Below are 16666 nucleotides of genomic sequence, written 5' to 3' on the forward strand. Positions count from 1 at the left end.
TCCACTGGAAGTCCAAGAAAGCAGAGAGAGAGATTCCTCTTCCAAAGTTCCAGAACCCCAACTTCCACAGGTCCACTCATGTCTAGTAGAAAGGTGTTACTCTGTCTTATAAGGGGACGTTTAGCCTCATAGTTCACTTGTATTCGATACTGCAATTCAGCTACACCAATCGTACATTAAAGGGGTTTTGCAGGATTTTGGATAGATGTGATGTCACTGGTCCTGCTCATCTACTGATGAGAAAGTGAGTGGAGGAGAAACAGAACTGGCTTTAATGGCTTAAAAGTCTTCATCAAAGAAAGGCCATTAAGGTTACATTTGGATGAGGCTCCACAAAACAGCTCTGTTTGGTGTCTCGGTGCAGGTTTCCAAATTCGCAATTTGTGGCCTCATCTCTAGGCTGTGCTTACAGAAGTAGAGGAACAGAAGGCCAAATTGTTAATTAAGAACAAATTGGTAAAGTTGTTAATGGCCTACCAGATATATTTAGATACATTCCCAGTACCGTACTTTACTTTTATTTGATAACAATCTTATTTCCTTGTTCAAATTAATCCAAACCAACTTCTAGATGCCTGGCCGTTTCTGTAGACCAACTCACTAAGCCTGTCATACACTCTGCCTCTAGGAAAATGAGCACTTGAAGGTTATAGAGAAGCGAGCTGCTCTTGATGCCAGGACACCAGATAAAATGAAGAGGAGTCAATCTGTTTTGGAAGATGGGCAGCTCCCCTTGGAACAAAAGAAAAGGAAAATCCTACGAAATCTCCGCAATTTAGAACAGGCCGGATTAGTGACAGAGGAAATGAAGTACCAAGAAATTATCAATGAGATAGCTAAGGTTGTGCAATTTTCTTTCTTGCTCATTTTCATATTGTTTAAAGTAATTGCCCGAACTCGACAAGTGGCTGCTCATGTGTGTCAGCACTCCTTGCTTTGTGTATGAGACTTCTGGACATAGACCATAGCGCTGTGCTCGCTGATCTCCGGCAGTCTCATAGACAATGAATAGAGTAATGGTGGCATGTCATTCTAATAGGGTATTTCAAAACCCTATTTTCTGGATCAGTCAGACCCCCAGAAATCAGATAGGTGCTGTTAAGTTATCACCTATCAACTTGGACCAACCTATTTTTAAGCAACAACATATTTCTACAATATTGAACGTAGACTGTAATGTGTAGGATCACAATGTGCCATAATTTCCATTCAACACACAGTAAAGGGAACACCGGTTCTGGAATAATCTGTCATATGTATATAGAATATTTATTCCTCTGGGAGGGGGTTTTGGACAACAGGCTATAAAATAAGCATTCTCCATTTTTAGCAATGGAAATAAGGAAGGAGGCTACCTACCTTACCATCTTTTTGTGCAAACCTTGGGTTTTTGCAGAATGGAGCATGTCAGTTCTTTCAGCGTTTCTTCGGCATATTTTTGGTGCAAAAAGCGCTATAAAAACTTAGCTATCAGCATTTGGTTTGGGTGCTAAAACCTGATGAATTAGAATCAAAATTTTATGCAGTAAACTTAATCAACATGCACAGGAGACAAATGTACCATGAAGAGAAAAAAAAAAAAAAAACTAAGCAAAACCTGCTTTTTTTGCAGTAAGTTTGTTACTGCCAACTGAGCATGTTTTGCTTGCTGGGAAAAACGCATAAAAAATGCAACATGTGAACAAATCCAAAATCCAACATGTGAACAAAGCCTTACAGTCCCTAAATACATGTTTAGAAAGACACCTGGAGAATCTTACAAAGGTTCTTCTGAGAACCCAGAATCCATAGCAGTTCTACAAATCAAATATCAAGGTCACATTTAGAAGTAAATCTCCAATGACATATAAAAAAAAAGTACACTGAAAAATGACCTTGAATGTGTCTTCTAATTTAATGGTACATGAAGAGGGAGTGTAATGAGGGGGTGCATAATTTTTAAACTATTATAGGTTTTTAAAGGAATATTTAATTTTCTTACTTTGGGCCTAGGAACTAACACGTAGGTGATTGCGAACTACCTGCCTATTTTGCACAGCTTTGATCTCTTCTGCTCAACTCTGTTGATGGGGCATGACTACTGACGTCATGCTGATTAACAGCTGATTCCCCACTACCTCCCTGCGGGGAGCCAGCTGTCAATCAATATGACATCAGCAGTCCCATCAACAGAGCAGCCCGGAAGAAGGTAAGCATGTTGACGTGGAACAGTTGAATTGCCGGCCGTAGCAGACGGTGACCGCTCTGAGCCGGCATCGGGTAGAACAGGCCGGTAGTTGCCTCAGTTAGCAACTACTTGCCTTTTAGGGCCATAGTAAAAAAAAAAACAAAGAAAGTATTCCTGAACGACCTCTTTAAGTCATTTGACTTTAAAAGCAACAATTAAAGACACATAGATAAAAGTTTTAGTGTATGAACAAGAAACAAAATATTCTACCGAGCATTAACATCTGAGAACTCTCCCCCGGATGGTCAGCAGCAATAAAAATGATCTTTTTGAGATGAGTTCTGGACTGACATTACGGCCAGTGACCTGTTGTTGACTGCAGTGGTCATATATTGGGACAACACATGCATTTTTTTCATTAACCCTGCATTCCTCACTGATTTTATCATCTGCTTTTTTTTCTTCATTTTTTCAGCTTTACTTCTGATGTTATTCTCTAATCTATATTCTGTTTTCCTATCCTCGCAGGACATTCGTAACCAAAGGCGACACCGGCAGAGGCGAAAAGCTGAACTTGTAAAACTTCAGCAGACTCTCAGTGCCCTAAACTCCAAGACGGCCTTCTTTGAAGACCAGATAACCTATTATAACACGTACATCAAGACGTGTCTAGACAACTTAACTCGGAAGTATGTTCTGTTCACACAGGTTCATTATGTACCAATATACAATTTGAAAATGGAAAACCGATAAAAGGGGTAAAAGACCTTCCCACAAACCCAAGTATTAGAAATAAAAAAGGTTTCAAAATATAAACCTATTTAAGGAGATGTTTTAACCAAACTATTAAAATTAAGTACTTATTTAACATAGAGGCAAAAACTGGGTTTTGGTTTTTTTTTCTGGGTAAAACATAAGGAAATGTTAAAAAGTGGTGCACTGTTATTCTAGAGCATGGGTCCTCAAACTACGGCCCGCGGGCCACATGCGGCCCGCCAAGGACTTTTATCCGGCCCCCCGCCAGGCCGACATTGAACTCATGAACTGCACTGCAGTTCAGTGCCGGCGGGCCCTGTAATCGCGGGCGGGACGAGGAAAGGCGTTACGCAGCCCTCCGTATGCAGCAGAGCACAGTGCACACAGACGGCGTGATTGTCATCACGCCGCCTGCGCGGCCTGATGACGTCACGCCGCCTGCGCGGCCTGATGACGTCACGCCGCCTGTGTGCCTGTGCAGGAAGAAGACTGAGATGAGCGGGCGCCTCTTCAGAGCAGCGGGGGACATAGGTGAGTACTTTTTTTTTTTTTTTTTTTTTTTTATCGCCGGGTCCTATTGGGGTCATTTACCTGCCTATTGGGGACCTGTGCTGCCTAATGGGACCTGTGCTGCCTAATGGGGACCTGTGCTGCCTAATGGGGACCTGTGCTGTCTAATGGGGACCTGTGCTGCCTAATGGGGACCTGTGCTGCCTAATGAGGACATTTACCTGCCTAATGGGGACCTAATGGGGACATTTACCTGCCTAGTGGGGACCTGTTCTGCCTAATGGGGACCTGTGCTGCCTAATGGGGACATTTACCTGCCTATTGGGGACCTGTGCTGCCTAATGGGGACATTTACCTGCCTTTGGGGACCTGTGCTGCCTATTGGGGACATTTACCTGCCTAATGGGGACATTTACCTGCCTAATGGAGACCTGTGTTGCCTATTGGGGACATTTACCTGCCTATTGGGGACCTGTGCTGCCTATTGGGGACATTTACCTGCCTATTGGGGACCTGTGCTGCCTAATGGGGACATTTACCTGCCTTTGGGGACCTGTGCTGCCTATTGGGGACATTTACCTGCCTAATGGGGACATTTACCTGCCTAATGGAGACCTGTGCTGCCTATTGGGGACATTTACCTGCCTATTGGGGACATTTACCTGCCTATTGGGGACCTGTGCTGCCTAATGGGGACATTTACCTGCCTAATGGGGACGTTTACCTGCCTAATGGAGACCTGTGCTGTCTATTGGGGACATTTACCTGCCTATTGGGGACCTGTGCTGCCTAATGGGGACATTTGCCTGCCTAATGGGGACATTTACCTGCCTATTGGGGACCTGTGCTACCTAATGGGGACATTTACCTGCCTATTGGGGACCTGTGGTGCCTATTGGGGACATTTACCTGCCTATTGGGGACATTTACCTGCCTAATGGAGACCTGTGCTGCCTATTGGGGACATTTACCTGCCTATTGGGGACATTTACCTGCCTATTGGGGACCTGTGCTGCCTAATGGGGACATTTACCTGCCTATTGGGGACATTTACCTGCCTAATGGGGACATTTACCTGCCTAATGGGGACCTGTGCTGTCTATTGGGGACATTTACCTGCCTATTGGGGACCTGTGCTGCCTAATGGGGACATTTGCCTGCCTAATGGGGACATTTACCTGCCTATTGGGGACCTGTGCTACCTAATGGGGACATTTACCTGCCTATTGGGGACCTGTGGTGCCTATTGGGGACATTTACCTGCCTATTGGGGACATTTACCTGCCTAATGGAGACCTGTGCTGCCTATTGGGGACATTTACCTGCCTATTGGGGACCTGTGCTGCCTAATGGGGACATTTACCTGCCTAATGGGGACATTTACCTGCCTAATGGGGACATTTACCTGCCTTTTGGGGACCTGTGCTGCCTATTGGGGACATTTACCTGCCTATAGGGGACCTATGCTGCCTATTAGGGACATTTACCTGTCGGGGACATTTACCCGCCTATTGGAGACGTATGCTGTCTAATGAGGACCTTTGCTGCCTATTGGGGACATTTACCTGCCTAATGGGGACATTTACCTGCCTAATGGGGACATTTACCTGCCTAATGGGGACATTTACCTGCCTAATGGGGACATTTACCTGCCTAATGGGGACATTTACCTGCCTATTGGGGACATTTACCTGCCTTTTGGGGACCTGTGCTGCCTATTGGGGACATTTACCTGCCTATAGGGGACCTATGCTGCCTATTGGGGACATTTACCTGTCTATTGGGGACATTTACCCACCTATTGGAGACGTATGCTGCCTAATGAGGACCTGTGCTGCCTATTGGGGACATTTATCTGCCTAATGGGGACATCTACCTGCCTATTGGGGACCTGTGCTACCTAATGGGGACATTTACCTGCCTATTGGGGACCTGTGGTGCCTATTGGGGACATTTACCTGCCTATTGGGGACATTTACCTGCCTAATGGAGACCTGTGCTGCCTATTGGGGACATTTACCTGCCTAATGGGGACATTTACCTGCCTAATGGGGACATTTACCTGCCTAATGGGGACATTTACCTGCCTTTTGGGGACCTGTGCTGCCTATTGGGGACATTTACCTGCCTATTGGGGACCTGTGCTGCCTAATGGGGACATTTACCTGCCTTTGGGGACCTGTGCTGCCTATTGGGGACATTTACCTGCCTAATGGGGACATTTACCTGCCTAATGGAGACCTGTGCTGCCTATTGGGGACATTTACCTGCCTATTGGGGACATTTACCTGCCTATTGGGGACCTGTGCTGCCTAATGGGGACATTTACCTGCCTAATGGGGACATTTACCTGCCTAATGGAGACCTGTGCTGTCTATTGGGGACATTTACCTGCCTATTGGGGACCTGTGCTGCCTAATGGGGACATTTGCCTGCCTAATGGGGACATTTACCTGCCTATTGGGGACCTGTGCTACCTAATGGGGACATTTACCTGCCTATTGGGGACCTGTGGTGCCTATTGGGGACATTTACCTGCCTATTGGGGACATTTACCTGCCTAATGGAGACCTGTGCTGCCTATTGGGGACATTTACCTGCCTATTGGGGACCTGTGCTGCCTAATGGGGACATTTACCTGCCTATTGGGGACATTTACCTGCCTAATGGGGACATTTACCTGCCTAATGGAGACCTGTGCTGTCTATTGGGGACATTTACCTGCCTATTGGGGACCTGTGCTGCCTAATGGGGACATTTGCCTGCCTAATGGGGACATTTACCTGCCTATTGGGGACCTGTGCTACCTAATGGGGACATTTACCTGCCTATTGGGGACCTGTGGTGCCTATTGGGGACATTTACCTGCCTATTGGGGACATTTACCTGCCTAATGGAGACCTGTGCTGCCTATTGGGGACATTTACCTGCCTATTGGGGACCTGTGCTGCCTAATGGGGACATTTACCTGCCTAATGGGGACATTTACCTGCCTAATGGGGACATTTACCTGCCTTTTGGGGACCTGTGCTGCCTATTGGGGACATTTACCTGCCTATAGGGGACCTATGCTGCCTATTAGGGACATTTACCTGTCGGGGACATTTACCCGCCTATTGGAGACGTATGCTGCCTAATGAGGACCTTTGCTGCCTATTGGGGACATTTACCTGCCTAATGGGGACATTTACCTGCCTAATGGGGACATTTACCTGCCTAATGGGGACATTTACCTGCCTAATGGGGACATTTACCTGCCTATTGGGGACATTTACCTGCCTATTGGGGACATTTACCTGCCTTTTGGGGACCTGTGCTGCCTATTGGGGACATTTACCTGCCTATAGGGGACCTATGCTGCCTATTGGGGACATTTACCTGTCTATTGGGGACATTTACCCACCTATTGGAGACGTATGCCGCCTAATGAGGACCTGTGCTGCCTATTGGGGACATTTATCTGCCTAATGGGGACATCTACCTGCCTATTGGGGACCTGTGCTACCTAATGGGGACATTTACCTGCCTATTGGGGACCTGTGGTGCCTATTGGGGACATTTACCTGCCTATTGGGGACATTTACCTGCCTAATGGAGACCTGTGCTGCCTATTGGGGACATTTACCTGCCTAATGGGGACATTTACCTGCCTAATGGGGACATTTACCTGCCTAATGGGGACATTTACCTGCCTAATGGGGACATTTACCTGCCTTTTGGGGACCTGTGCTGCCTATTGGGGACATTTACCTGCCTATAGGGGACCTATGCTGCCTATTAGGGACATTTACCTGTCGGGGACATTTACCCGCCTATTGGAGACGTATGCTGCCTAATGAGGACCTTTGCTGCCTATTGGGGACATTTACCTGCCTAATGGGGACATTTACCTGCCTAATGGGGACATTTACCTGCCTAATGGGGACATTTACCTGCCTATTGGGGACATTTACCTGCCTATTGGGGACATTTACCTGCCTATTGGGGACATTTACCTGCCTATTGGGGACATTTACCTGCCTATTGGGGACATTTACCTGCCTTTTGGGGACCTGTGCTGCCTATTGGGGACATTTACCTGCCTATAGGGGACCTATGCTGCCTATTGGGGACATTTACCTGTCTATTGGGGACATTTACCCGCCTATTGGAGACGTATGCTGCCTAATGAGGACCTGTGCTGCCTATTGGGGACATTTATCTGCCTAATGGGGACATCTACCTGCCTATTGGGGACTTGTGCTGCCTAATGGGGACCTGTGCTGCCTATTGTGTGCACAGGAATTTATTCATAATTTTTTTTAAACTATATTCCGGCCCTCCAACGGTCCGAGGGACCCTAATCTGGCCCCCTGTTTAAAAAGTTTGAGGACCCCTGTTGTAGAGTAATTCTAGAGATCCTCGGGGGGCTGGCACTTTATGGCAAACCTGAGTTCTTGGCAATAATGATTAGTGTATGTAAGCATTCATTTATAAGAGCTGTATCACAAAGTGTTAAATGTGGACTAATGCTCTCATTCCCATTGACTGCAAGGAGCTTCCACCCTTTCCCATGGAGCCTTTCTTTTTCACAGTAATTGACAAGAGGCAAAACATATTCCATCCTGTATAAAATTCTCTAAAACTGAGTTTTCCACAGGATAGTTAATAAGAGAACTCCCATAGCAATGAATGAAGAAAAACAATGCAAAGGCTCCACCACCTCCACACTGACTTGTGGTTGGATGTCAGCTAGAACGGGACTCGCCTATATCAGACACAAATGTTTCTCCTGAAACATCCCCTTTATTTTTGTCTTTTAGTTCACAAAGAAACATAAAGTCAATCATAGTACCAACTGGTTAAAGAAGCCCCCCTCCTCCTCCAATAATAATAATAATAATAATCTTTATTTATATAGCGCCAACATATTCCGCAGCGCTTTACAGTTTCAAAACACAAGTCATAAGTAACAACGTCAACAATACAATAATTAAAGCAAAATAAGACGAAATAAGACGACCCTGCTTGTGAGAGCTTACAATCTACAATCTGCTTAGCTCCCCCCTCCCCACAGGGACAGCCTGTATCCCCGCAGTGCCCACACAGCTGACCCCATACACTGTGCTTAGCTTCCCTCTCCCCACAGGAACAGCTTGTATCCCCGCAGTGCCCACACAGCTGACCCCATACACTGTGCTTAGCTCCCATCTCCCCACAGGAACAGCTTGTATCCCCGCAGTGCCCACACAGCTGACCCCATACACTGTGCTTAGCTCCCCTCTCCCCACAGGAACAGCTTGTATCCCCGCAGTGCCCACACAGCTGACCCCATACACTGTGCTTAGCTCCCCTCTCCCCACAGGAACAGCTTGTATCCCCGCAGTGCCCACACAGCTGACCCCATACACTGTGCTTAGCTCCCCTCTCCCCACAGGAACAGCTTGTATCCCCGCAGTGCCCACACAGCTGACCCCATACACTGTGCTTAGCTCCCCTCTCCCCACAGGAACAGCTTGTATCCCCGCAGTGCCCACACAGCTGACCCCATACACTGTGCTTAGCTCCCCTCTCCCCACAGGAACAGCTTGTATCCCCGCAGTGCCCCCACAGCTGACCCCATACACTGCTTAGCTCCCCCCTCCCCACAGGGACAGCCTATATCCCTGCAGTGCCCCATAAGTTTTTATCTTCTCAGTATATTGCAGTCATCATATTATATAGCACTGTGTACTTGCAATTGCTCATTTTGCTTTTCTACCTAGTTAATTCTTCTCTTTTTTTCCTGCTCTATGTAGAAACGGGAATTCTCTTCTCCCTGCATGAGTTAATCCCCTTTTCAACTCCTAACCCAGCTGCTGCTCCTCCCTGTCAGGGGCTTTTGCAGTGACTCATGATTCATACAGGGAAAAGAGACCTCCTGTTTCTACATAGAGCTTGGAAGGATTTAGCTAGTCTGTTTTTAATCATGTAATAGACCTAATGGAAAAGAGAAGCTTTAACTGAGTAGAAAGGCAAAATGAGCAATTTGTAAGTACACAGAGCTATAAAAAGGTGATAACTGCAATATATTAAGAGGATAACAATTTTGGTGGGAAGAGGAGGAGGGCTTCTTTAAATCCAAAATTAGCGGCGTTCCCTTCAGCTTCTGATTGAAGGTCCTGCAGTCTGGATGTAGTGGTCTACGGTCTGCTAGTTGTATGTGGAGTACTGACTGTTGTTGTTAAGGACAACAGCAGTTTCAGACGAATGTTGAAATTATTGAGCAGGTTAGGCTAGTTTCACATTTGCGTCTTTGTGCGCAGCGCGTTGTGCGCAAATAGAAACACATGCAAAAACGCACACAAAAACGCATGCAAAAACGCATGCTCACGAAAATGCAGACAAACGCATGCAAATGCAAGACCATGCGTACGCCATGTTAAACATAGGTACGCATGACGCATGCGCACGGATGCGCTGCGCAAAAAACCGCTAATGTGAAACTAGCCTTACATGCGCAGCTCTGCTTGCTCATCCGCATGGTAGAGAAGCACTGCACCAGGCTTCCATTATATGTTCTCTGTAAAATGGTCCAGACTTTGCAGGGTGCATTTTTTTCTTGTGCTCTTGCAGATTGATTCGCACTGGTCACCATGTTGTCTGTGTGTGGTCCATTGTGTGCACAAACAGCAAATTGACAGTGCGCTCATTTGAACCCAGCCAAACCCGCGGGGATTCTCAATCTGCTATATTTGGGAGAAGTCTAATTTTAGATCATGTGACATTGGGTGGAATCTGAGATTGGCATTTGTAACATTTTCACATTTTGTGACTCTTTGATGTGGTATCTTTAATATTTCTTAAATATTTCACACAGGAATTCAAGGCGTTCTATAAAAATGGATGGGAAAGGAGAAGAGAAAGGCAGCAAGAAAATAAAACAAACTTCCCTTAAATATACAGCAGCAAGATTACATGAAAAAGGTGTCATTTTGGAAATAGAAAACCTGCAGACCAATCAGTGAGTAACTGTAATAAGCTATAATGTATACATAGAATCACTGTCGCTCTGGGAAAACCAGGATTTTAATATTAAAGGTGTAGTTCCATTTTGTTAAGAGTTAATCACCTTCTGCATGCTATAATAAAGAAACAAACCGCGCTGTACTCGCCTTCCCCGGGTCCACCGGTGAGTCTCGCCACTACTCCCAGTGTCTGGTTTTGGCTGTGGAGCTGACATCACTTCATCGGCACTGCTTGGCTGCTCTGATCGGAGCGTTCCCACTTTAACGCGACGTTGGCTCTGCAGCCAAGATCCAGTTGCAATCACTCTATGTGTAAGGTCTTTACAATATGGCACTGTACTCAAAATAAGCAAAAAAGGAAAATTTTGAGACCCATGAGCCTGCAGCTGACAGCCATCTAATGGAGATCGATGGCATTAGCCATTTGGAGGAGGGCGCACAAGGTTGGAAAGAAATAAGACCCTGTGGAAGGGAGAGAGGCAACACTCTTAAGCCCATGAATGCAGACTGCTCTACGCCTCCATTAATTTTAATCTGAAATTTACTAGGTCTTAACATTGACCTAGGTGTTTCGAAATGTGATGCCTTGTCTAGTACTTGGAGGGTGCAAGAACATTTCTTGAAACAGATCTGTAACCCTCTAACTTACTTCCAGGAATTTGTAATGGGATGGACTTACATTTTTGACAATGATAGAAGTGAACTAAGTATTTATCGAATTATTATCATCTTTTAGATTCAAAAACGTTCTCTTTGAGATCACGCCCGGAGATGCAGTGGGTGATTTTGAAGTGAAGGCGAAGTTTCTTGGGGTGGAGATGGAAAAGGTCCAGCTACACTTTCAGGTATTAAATGCATATAAAAATGTACATAAATGAATGTTCAAGTGCAGTCAATAAAAACAAGTTGGTGGAGAAAGAGTATCTATGGACAGAAAACTGGGACTAGCAAAGCAAGTAATAATACATGCTCAACCTCCAATAAGGCTACTACTTTCAGACATCCGGTGTGTGGGGTCTGGCGGCGTGCGGCGAAAAGCCTAGCCGCCAGATCCGGCCTGCAGCGGTGACACCAGATGTGTATGCAGGGCATCTGATACGGCTCGGACAGGATTTAAAGGAGCCGCAGGAGGAAGACACATCGGGGACGAGAGAGACAGTCGCCGAGGGTGGGGGCGGAGGGGTGGCTGTTAGAGAGAGAGAGACACATGTGGGGTTAACACTCAGTGTTCGGGCGACCGAGAGAGATCTCTCTCTCTCTCACACGGACACTGTGAGTGTTAACCCACAAGTGCCCGGCGAGAGAGATCTCTCACAAGTGTCCGGGTGAGAGAAAGAGAGCGATCTCTCTTGCTGGGCACTTGTGGGGTTAACACTCAGTGTCCGGGCATGCGCTGTGTAAAAAGCCGTTCCGGGGCTGCAAAAAAACGTTGCAGGGAACGTTTTTTGCAGACGCCGGACAGGCATTTTTTGCCGTATCCGGCAAAAGCCGGACACGCCGTATGGCCATCAGGCGCAATCCGGCGATAATGCTAGTCTATGGGATAAAAGCCGGATCCAGTGGCAACCGGCGCCGGATCCGGCTTTTACATTTTTCGCCGCATCGCGCCTGATGCTAAAAAACTGATGTCTGAAAGTAGCCTAATTCTGCTACCACTTAAGTTTCACCGATTCCTCTACTTTACCTTATAGTTAGTAAGACCTCGAGGGAAGAGTCATCTCTCCCTCTATACTAGTTTGCTAATGTTAGTTTCTCTTTATTGTATTTGCTTTATATCTTTTATTTATGTAAATCTGCTTGTACCGCAGCCTGGAATTTTCATTCAATGTGCGGTAAACTTTCCTGGTAAAATGGGTTTCGAGGAATTAGAGATATTCTGTAAATCTACAAGCTAGCTTATATAGTGGGTCTGTTATGTATTCAGACCCCTTTACATTTTTCACTCTTTGTTTCATTGCAGCCATTTGGTAAATTCAAGAAAGTTTATTTTTTTCTCATTAATGTACTCTCTGCACCCCATCTTAACTGAAAAAAACAGAAATGTAGAAATTTTTGCAAATTTATTAAAAAAGGAAAACTGAAATATCACATGGTCATAAGTATTCAGACCCTTTGCTCAGTATTGAGTAGAAGCACACTTTTGAGCTAGCACAGCCATGAGTCTTCTTGGGAATGGTGCAGCAAGTTTTTCACACCTGGATTTGGGGATCTTCTGCCATTCTTCCTTGCAGATCCTCTCCAGTTCCGTCAGGTTGGATGGTGAACGTTGGTGGACAACCATTTTCAGGTCTGTCCAGAGATGCTCAATTGGGTTTAGGTCATGGTTCTGGCTGGGAAAGTCAAGAATAGTCACAGAGTTGATCTGAAGCCACTCCTTTGTTATTTTAGCTGTGTGCTTAGGGTCATTGTCTTGTTGGAAGGTGAACCTTTGGCCAAGTCTGAGGTCCAGAGCACTCTGGAAGAGGTTTTCATCCAGAATATCTCTGTACTTGGCTAAATTCATGTTTCCTTCATTTGCAACCAGTTGTCCTGTCCCTGCAGCTGAAAAACACCCCCATTACATAATGCTGCCACCACCATGTTTCACTGTTGGGATTGTATTGGGCAGGTGATGAGCAGTACCTGGTTTTATCCACACATACCGCTTAGAATTATCACCAAAATGTTCTATCTTCGTCTCATCAGACCAGAGAATCTTATTCCTCATAGTCTGGGAGTCCTTCATGTGTTTTTTTTGTTTTGTTTTTTTTTTTTTTTAGCAAACTCTATGCGGCTTTCATATGTCTTTCACTGAGGAGAGCCTTCCATCGGACCACTCTGGTACAGGCCCGACTGGTGGAGGGCTGCAGTGCTAGTTGACTTTGTGGAACTTTCTCCCATCTCCCTACTGCATCTGTGGAGCTCAGCCACAGTGATCTTGGGGGTCATCTTTACCTCTCTCACTAAGGCTCTTCTCCCACGATTGCTCAGTTTGGCTGGACGGCCAGGTCTAGGAAGACTTCTGGTGGTCCCAAACTTCTTCCATTTAAGGATTATGGCGGCCACTGTACTTTTAGGAACCTTGAGTACTGCAGAAATTCTTTTGTAACCTTGGCCAGATGTGTGCCTTGCCACAATTCTGTCTCTGAGCTCCTTGGCCAGTTCCTTTGACCTCATGATTCTCATTTGGTCTGACATACACTGTGAGGTCTTATGTAGACAGGTGTGCGCCTTTACAAATCAAGTGCTTTCAGTTTAATTAAACACAGCTGAACTCCAATGAAGGAGTAGAACCATCTCTAGGAGGATCACAAGAAAATGGACAGCATGTGACTTAAATATGAGTGTCTGATCAAAGGATCTGAATACTTATGACCGTGTGATATTTCAGTTTTTCTTTTTCAATACATTTGCAAAAATTTCTATATTTCTGTTTTTTTTTTCAGTCAAGATGAGGTGCGGAGTGTACATTAATGAGAAAAATAATGAACTTTTTTGAATTTACCAAATGACTGCAATGAAACAGAGTGAAAAATTTAAAGGGGTCTGAATACTTTCCATACCCATTGTAAGTGTCTGATCAATATGGATCCAACCTTTAGGACTCACCCAGCATGAGAACAGGGGACACTCCTTTTAATAGCTTGGCAGTTGCTCATGCTCTGTCTACAGGACTGACAGACTGAGCGTCAAGTACATCACATAGTAGTCTCGGTGAGTCCCATAGACTCTTAATGAGGCGCTACTGCACATGTACAACCGCTGCTTCATTAAATTAGGAGACAAGGGGCCGATGTTTTTATGATTGGTGGGAATCCGTGTGCAGAAGTGAAGACCTTTTTAAGCACATTTGTGCATTGGTAATTGTCTTGATGTGCTGTAGCTCTCAACTTCTTGTTCAATGACCAAAAAACCCATAAAATAATTTTGTGGGGTATTTTATACAAGTGACGAAGGTGGTTTAAGTTTTAGAGATGAGTGTATTGATTTAAATAAATAAAAAGCCATTATACTCGCCTCACCCAGCACCTGCCCTGGTGCTGCAGCTTTCCTGTCCAAACCTCTGCTGACTCGTTTTCTCCCTCTGGATCACGGCTTCTTTTCTGTCATCACTTTTCTATGCTGACTGAGCCTGAAATGATGTTATGACATCACAGGGTAACACGTGTCATGATGTAACGTAAGGACTGAGGTGTGAAGGAGATTGAAGACCAAAGAGAGCACTGGAGCTGGAGGGAGAAAGTGAGCCATCGGAGAACTGGGCAGGGAGCTCGGACACCAGGATAGGTGAAAGGGCAAAGTGAATATAATCTTTCTTTTTTAACCTCTCTTTTTATTATACTATGGGGTTTGTAGAGACCTCAAAGCATAAAAAATGGATATTGCCAGCAACTAAATTGCAGACAAATCGAATTTCCAATTTTTTCCAAAATTTTTCATCCTTCTCCTCATCCTTGCTAACTTTATTTAAAACATTTTTTTTTCATATTGGCTCCCTTTTCTATTTTTCAGGACCTGCTGCAAATGCAGTATGACGGTGTTGCTGTAATGAAAATGTTTGACAAGGCAAAAGTCAATGTGAATCTTCTCATATTTCTTCTAAACAGGAAATTTTATGGAAAATAATAATATAAAGTCAGGTGAACGCTTGGGTTAAATCAGAATCAAAATTATTTTTTTGTAACTTTTTTTTTTTTTAATTTAATATATTAATTCACGTCCTTTTGAGAGCAAAATCTATTAGGAATTAAAATAAAAATGTCGAAAGTAACCAAAATTTTCGAAGCTGATTGTATTGAGGTGCCTTTTAACCCCTTCAATGACAGGGGAATCCAGGCTCCCCTGAGCATTGAAATGTTTTAACCCTTCCCTCACTGAAAGGAGTTTGCAGTGCGTCGTTGCACTTTAGCATCTGTAAGTACTGCACATGTTACAGGTAAAATTGATTTTTACTGTGGGAAACACATAAACACATTCATATAGACACTTTAGATTTTATTAGATTTCTAAATTCACTTAAAAATTAAAATACACCTTAAAATGGGTTATCTATTTTTAATATAGTGATGAATCCAAGAAACAAAAATGCAAAAACAAAAAAAAAATGTTTTGTGTTTAAGTAAAAACAATGTACTTTTTATCATTTGTAGTGGTATTACGTTGGCAGTAGGGAATGAAAATTTTCAATCTAATGTGACCGATCAGATTTAAAAAAAAATAAATAAATAAAAAAGTCAGTGCTGATAGCTGTCAAAGTATCATTGCAAAGGTGAATTTTTGAGGAATTTTGTAATTTTTTTTTCTTATTAGTAATACATAATTTATAAAATGGGAGAAAAAAAGAAAAAATATTTACTGTAAACATTGCATGAACCTGACTTCTGATTGAATGCACTACTGCCTATGTTGGCCCTTGTATTCTGCTCTCTGTCAGTCATACTGAATGGCAATGAGGTACTAGGGTGATGATAGCTGTTTTAGTTCCAGAGGTTTGGCCATCTCAGTGCTGTAGTATGTGTCAAGGGGGAAAAGCGGTGCATTGTGGTACATTGCTTTCTCTTCCATCACTGAATAGGCTACAAAATTATTTTTGGTTTATGCCTTTTTATATGTCAACTGCTCAGTCTTTGTAATTTTCTTTATTTTTTAATGCAATAAAATTCATTGTTTCATTAAAAAGAGATTATATGTTAAGTTTTACTTGTTGGTGTTTTTTTTTAATGTAAAAAATTGTGGGTAAGGCCTCACTAAGGGCTGGTGTTAGGGAGCCTCTGGGCAATCCCCCAGGGCCCCAATTCCTTTGAGGGCCCCCAGCTTCTGCAGCAAGAGTTGTAGCTTCATGTGGAGACTGTTTCAGGACTTTGGGAGACATCAGTATTATGTAACCATATTACCACAGGTCTTGTTCACTGTGAGACTCCAGGACCTTTGGTGGCATCACTCATGTGACCTGTCATGTGACCTCAGGTCTTGTACTCTGCATGAGTTGGGGAAACTGAAGAGGAGATGGACTAGTGGTCAGTCCTCTATTGTCTTCTGTGTGTGTGTCTCTATCTATCTGTGTTTGTGTGTGTGTATCTCTTTGTGTAGTTGAGCCTAGAATGTATGTGCTCATGGTAAGTGTATACTGGTGAAGGCATCAGAATGTATGGGCTCCTGGCGGTATATAATAATGAAGACATCAGAATGTATGTGCACCTGACGTTGTATAATAATGAAGACATCAGAATGTAACGGCTCCTGGCGGTATATAATAATGAAGACATCA

General features: G+C 44.3%; 1 protein-coding gene across 3 annotated transcripts in view; it reads left to right on the forward strand.

Moving 5' to 3' along the window:
• IQGAP2 (IQ motif containing GTPase activating protein 2) overlaps window positions 1-16092 on the forward strand; it is a 401653-nt gene extending 385561 nt beyond the window's left edge. For all 3 annotated transcript variants that reach the window (XM_073584112.1, XM_073584115.1, XM_073584113.1), the window contains 5 exons: window positions 629-841; window positions 2696-2856; window positions 10272-10415; window positions 11156-11264; window positions 14911-16092. In XM_073584112.1, coding sequence (XP_073440213.1) covers window positions 629-841; window positions 2696-2856; window positions 10272-10415; window positions 11156-11264; window positions 14911-15024 — 741 coding nt within the window. In that variant the 3' untranslated portion in view covers window positions 15025-16092. The remainder of the gene's footprint in view (window positions 1-628; window positions 842-2695; window positions 2857-10271; window positions 10416-11155; window positions 11265-14910) is intronic.
• The last annotated feature ends 574 nt before the right edge of the window (window positions 16093-16666 follow it).

Source organism: Dendrobates tinctorius, unplaced genomic scaffold, assembly GCF_039654945.1.
Source record: "Dendrobates tinctorius isolate UK_male_01 unplaced genomic scaffold, ASM3965494v1 ptg000083l, whole genome shotgun sequence".
NCBI lineage: Eukaryota > Metazoa > Chordata > Amphibia > Anura > Dendrobatidae > Dendrobates > Dendrobates tinctorius.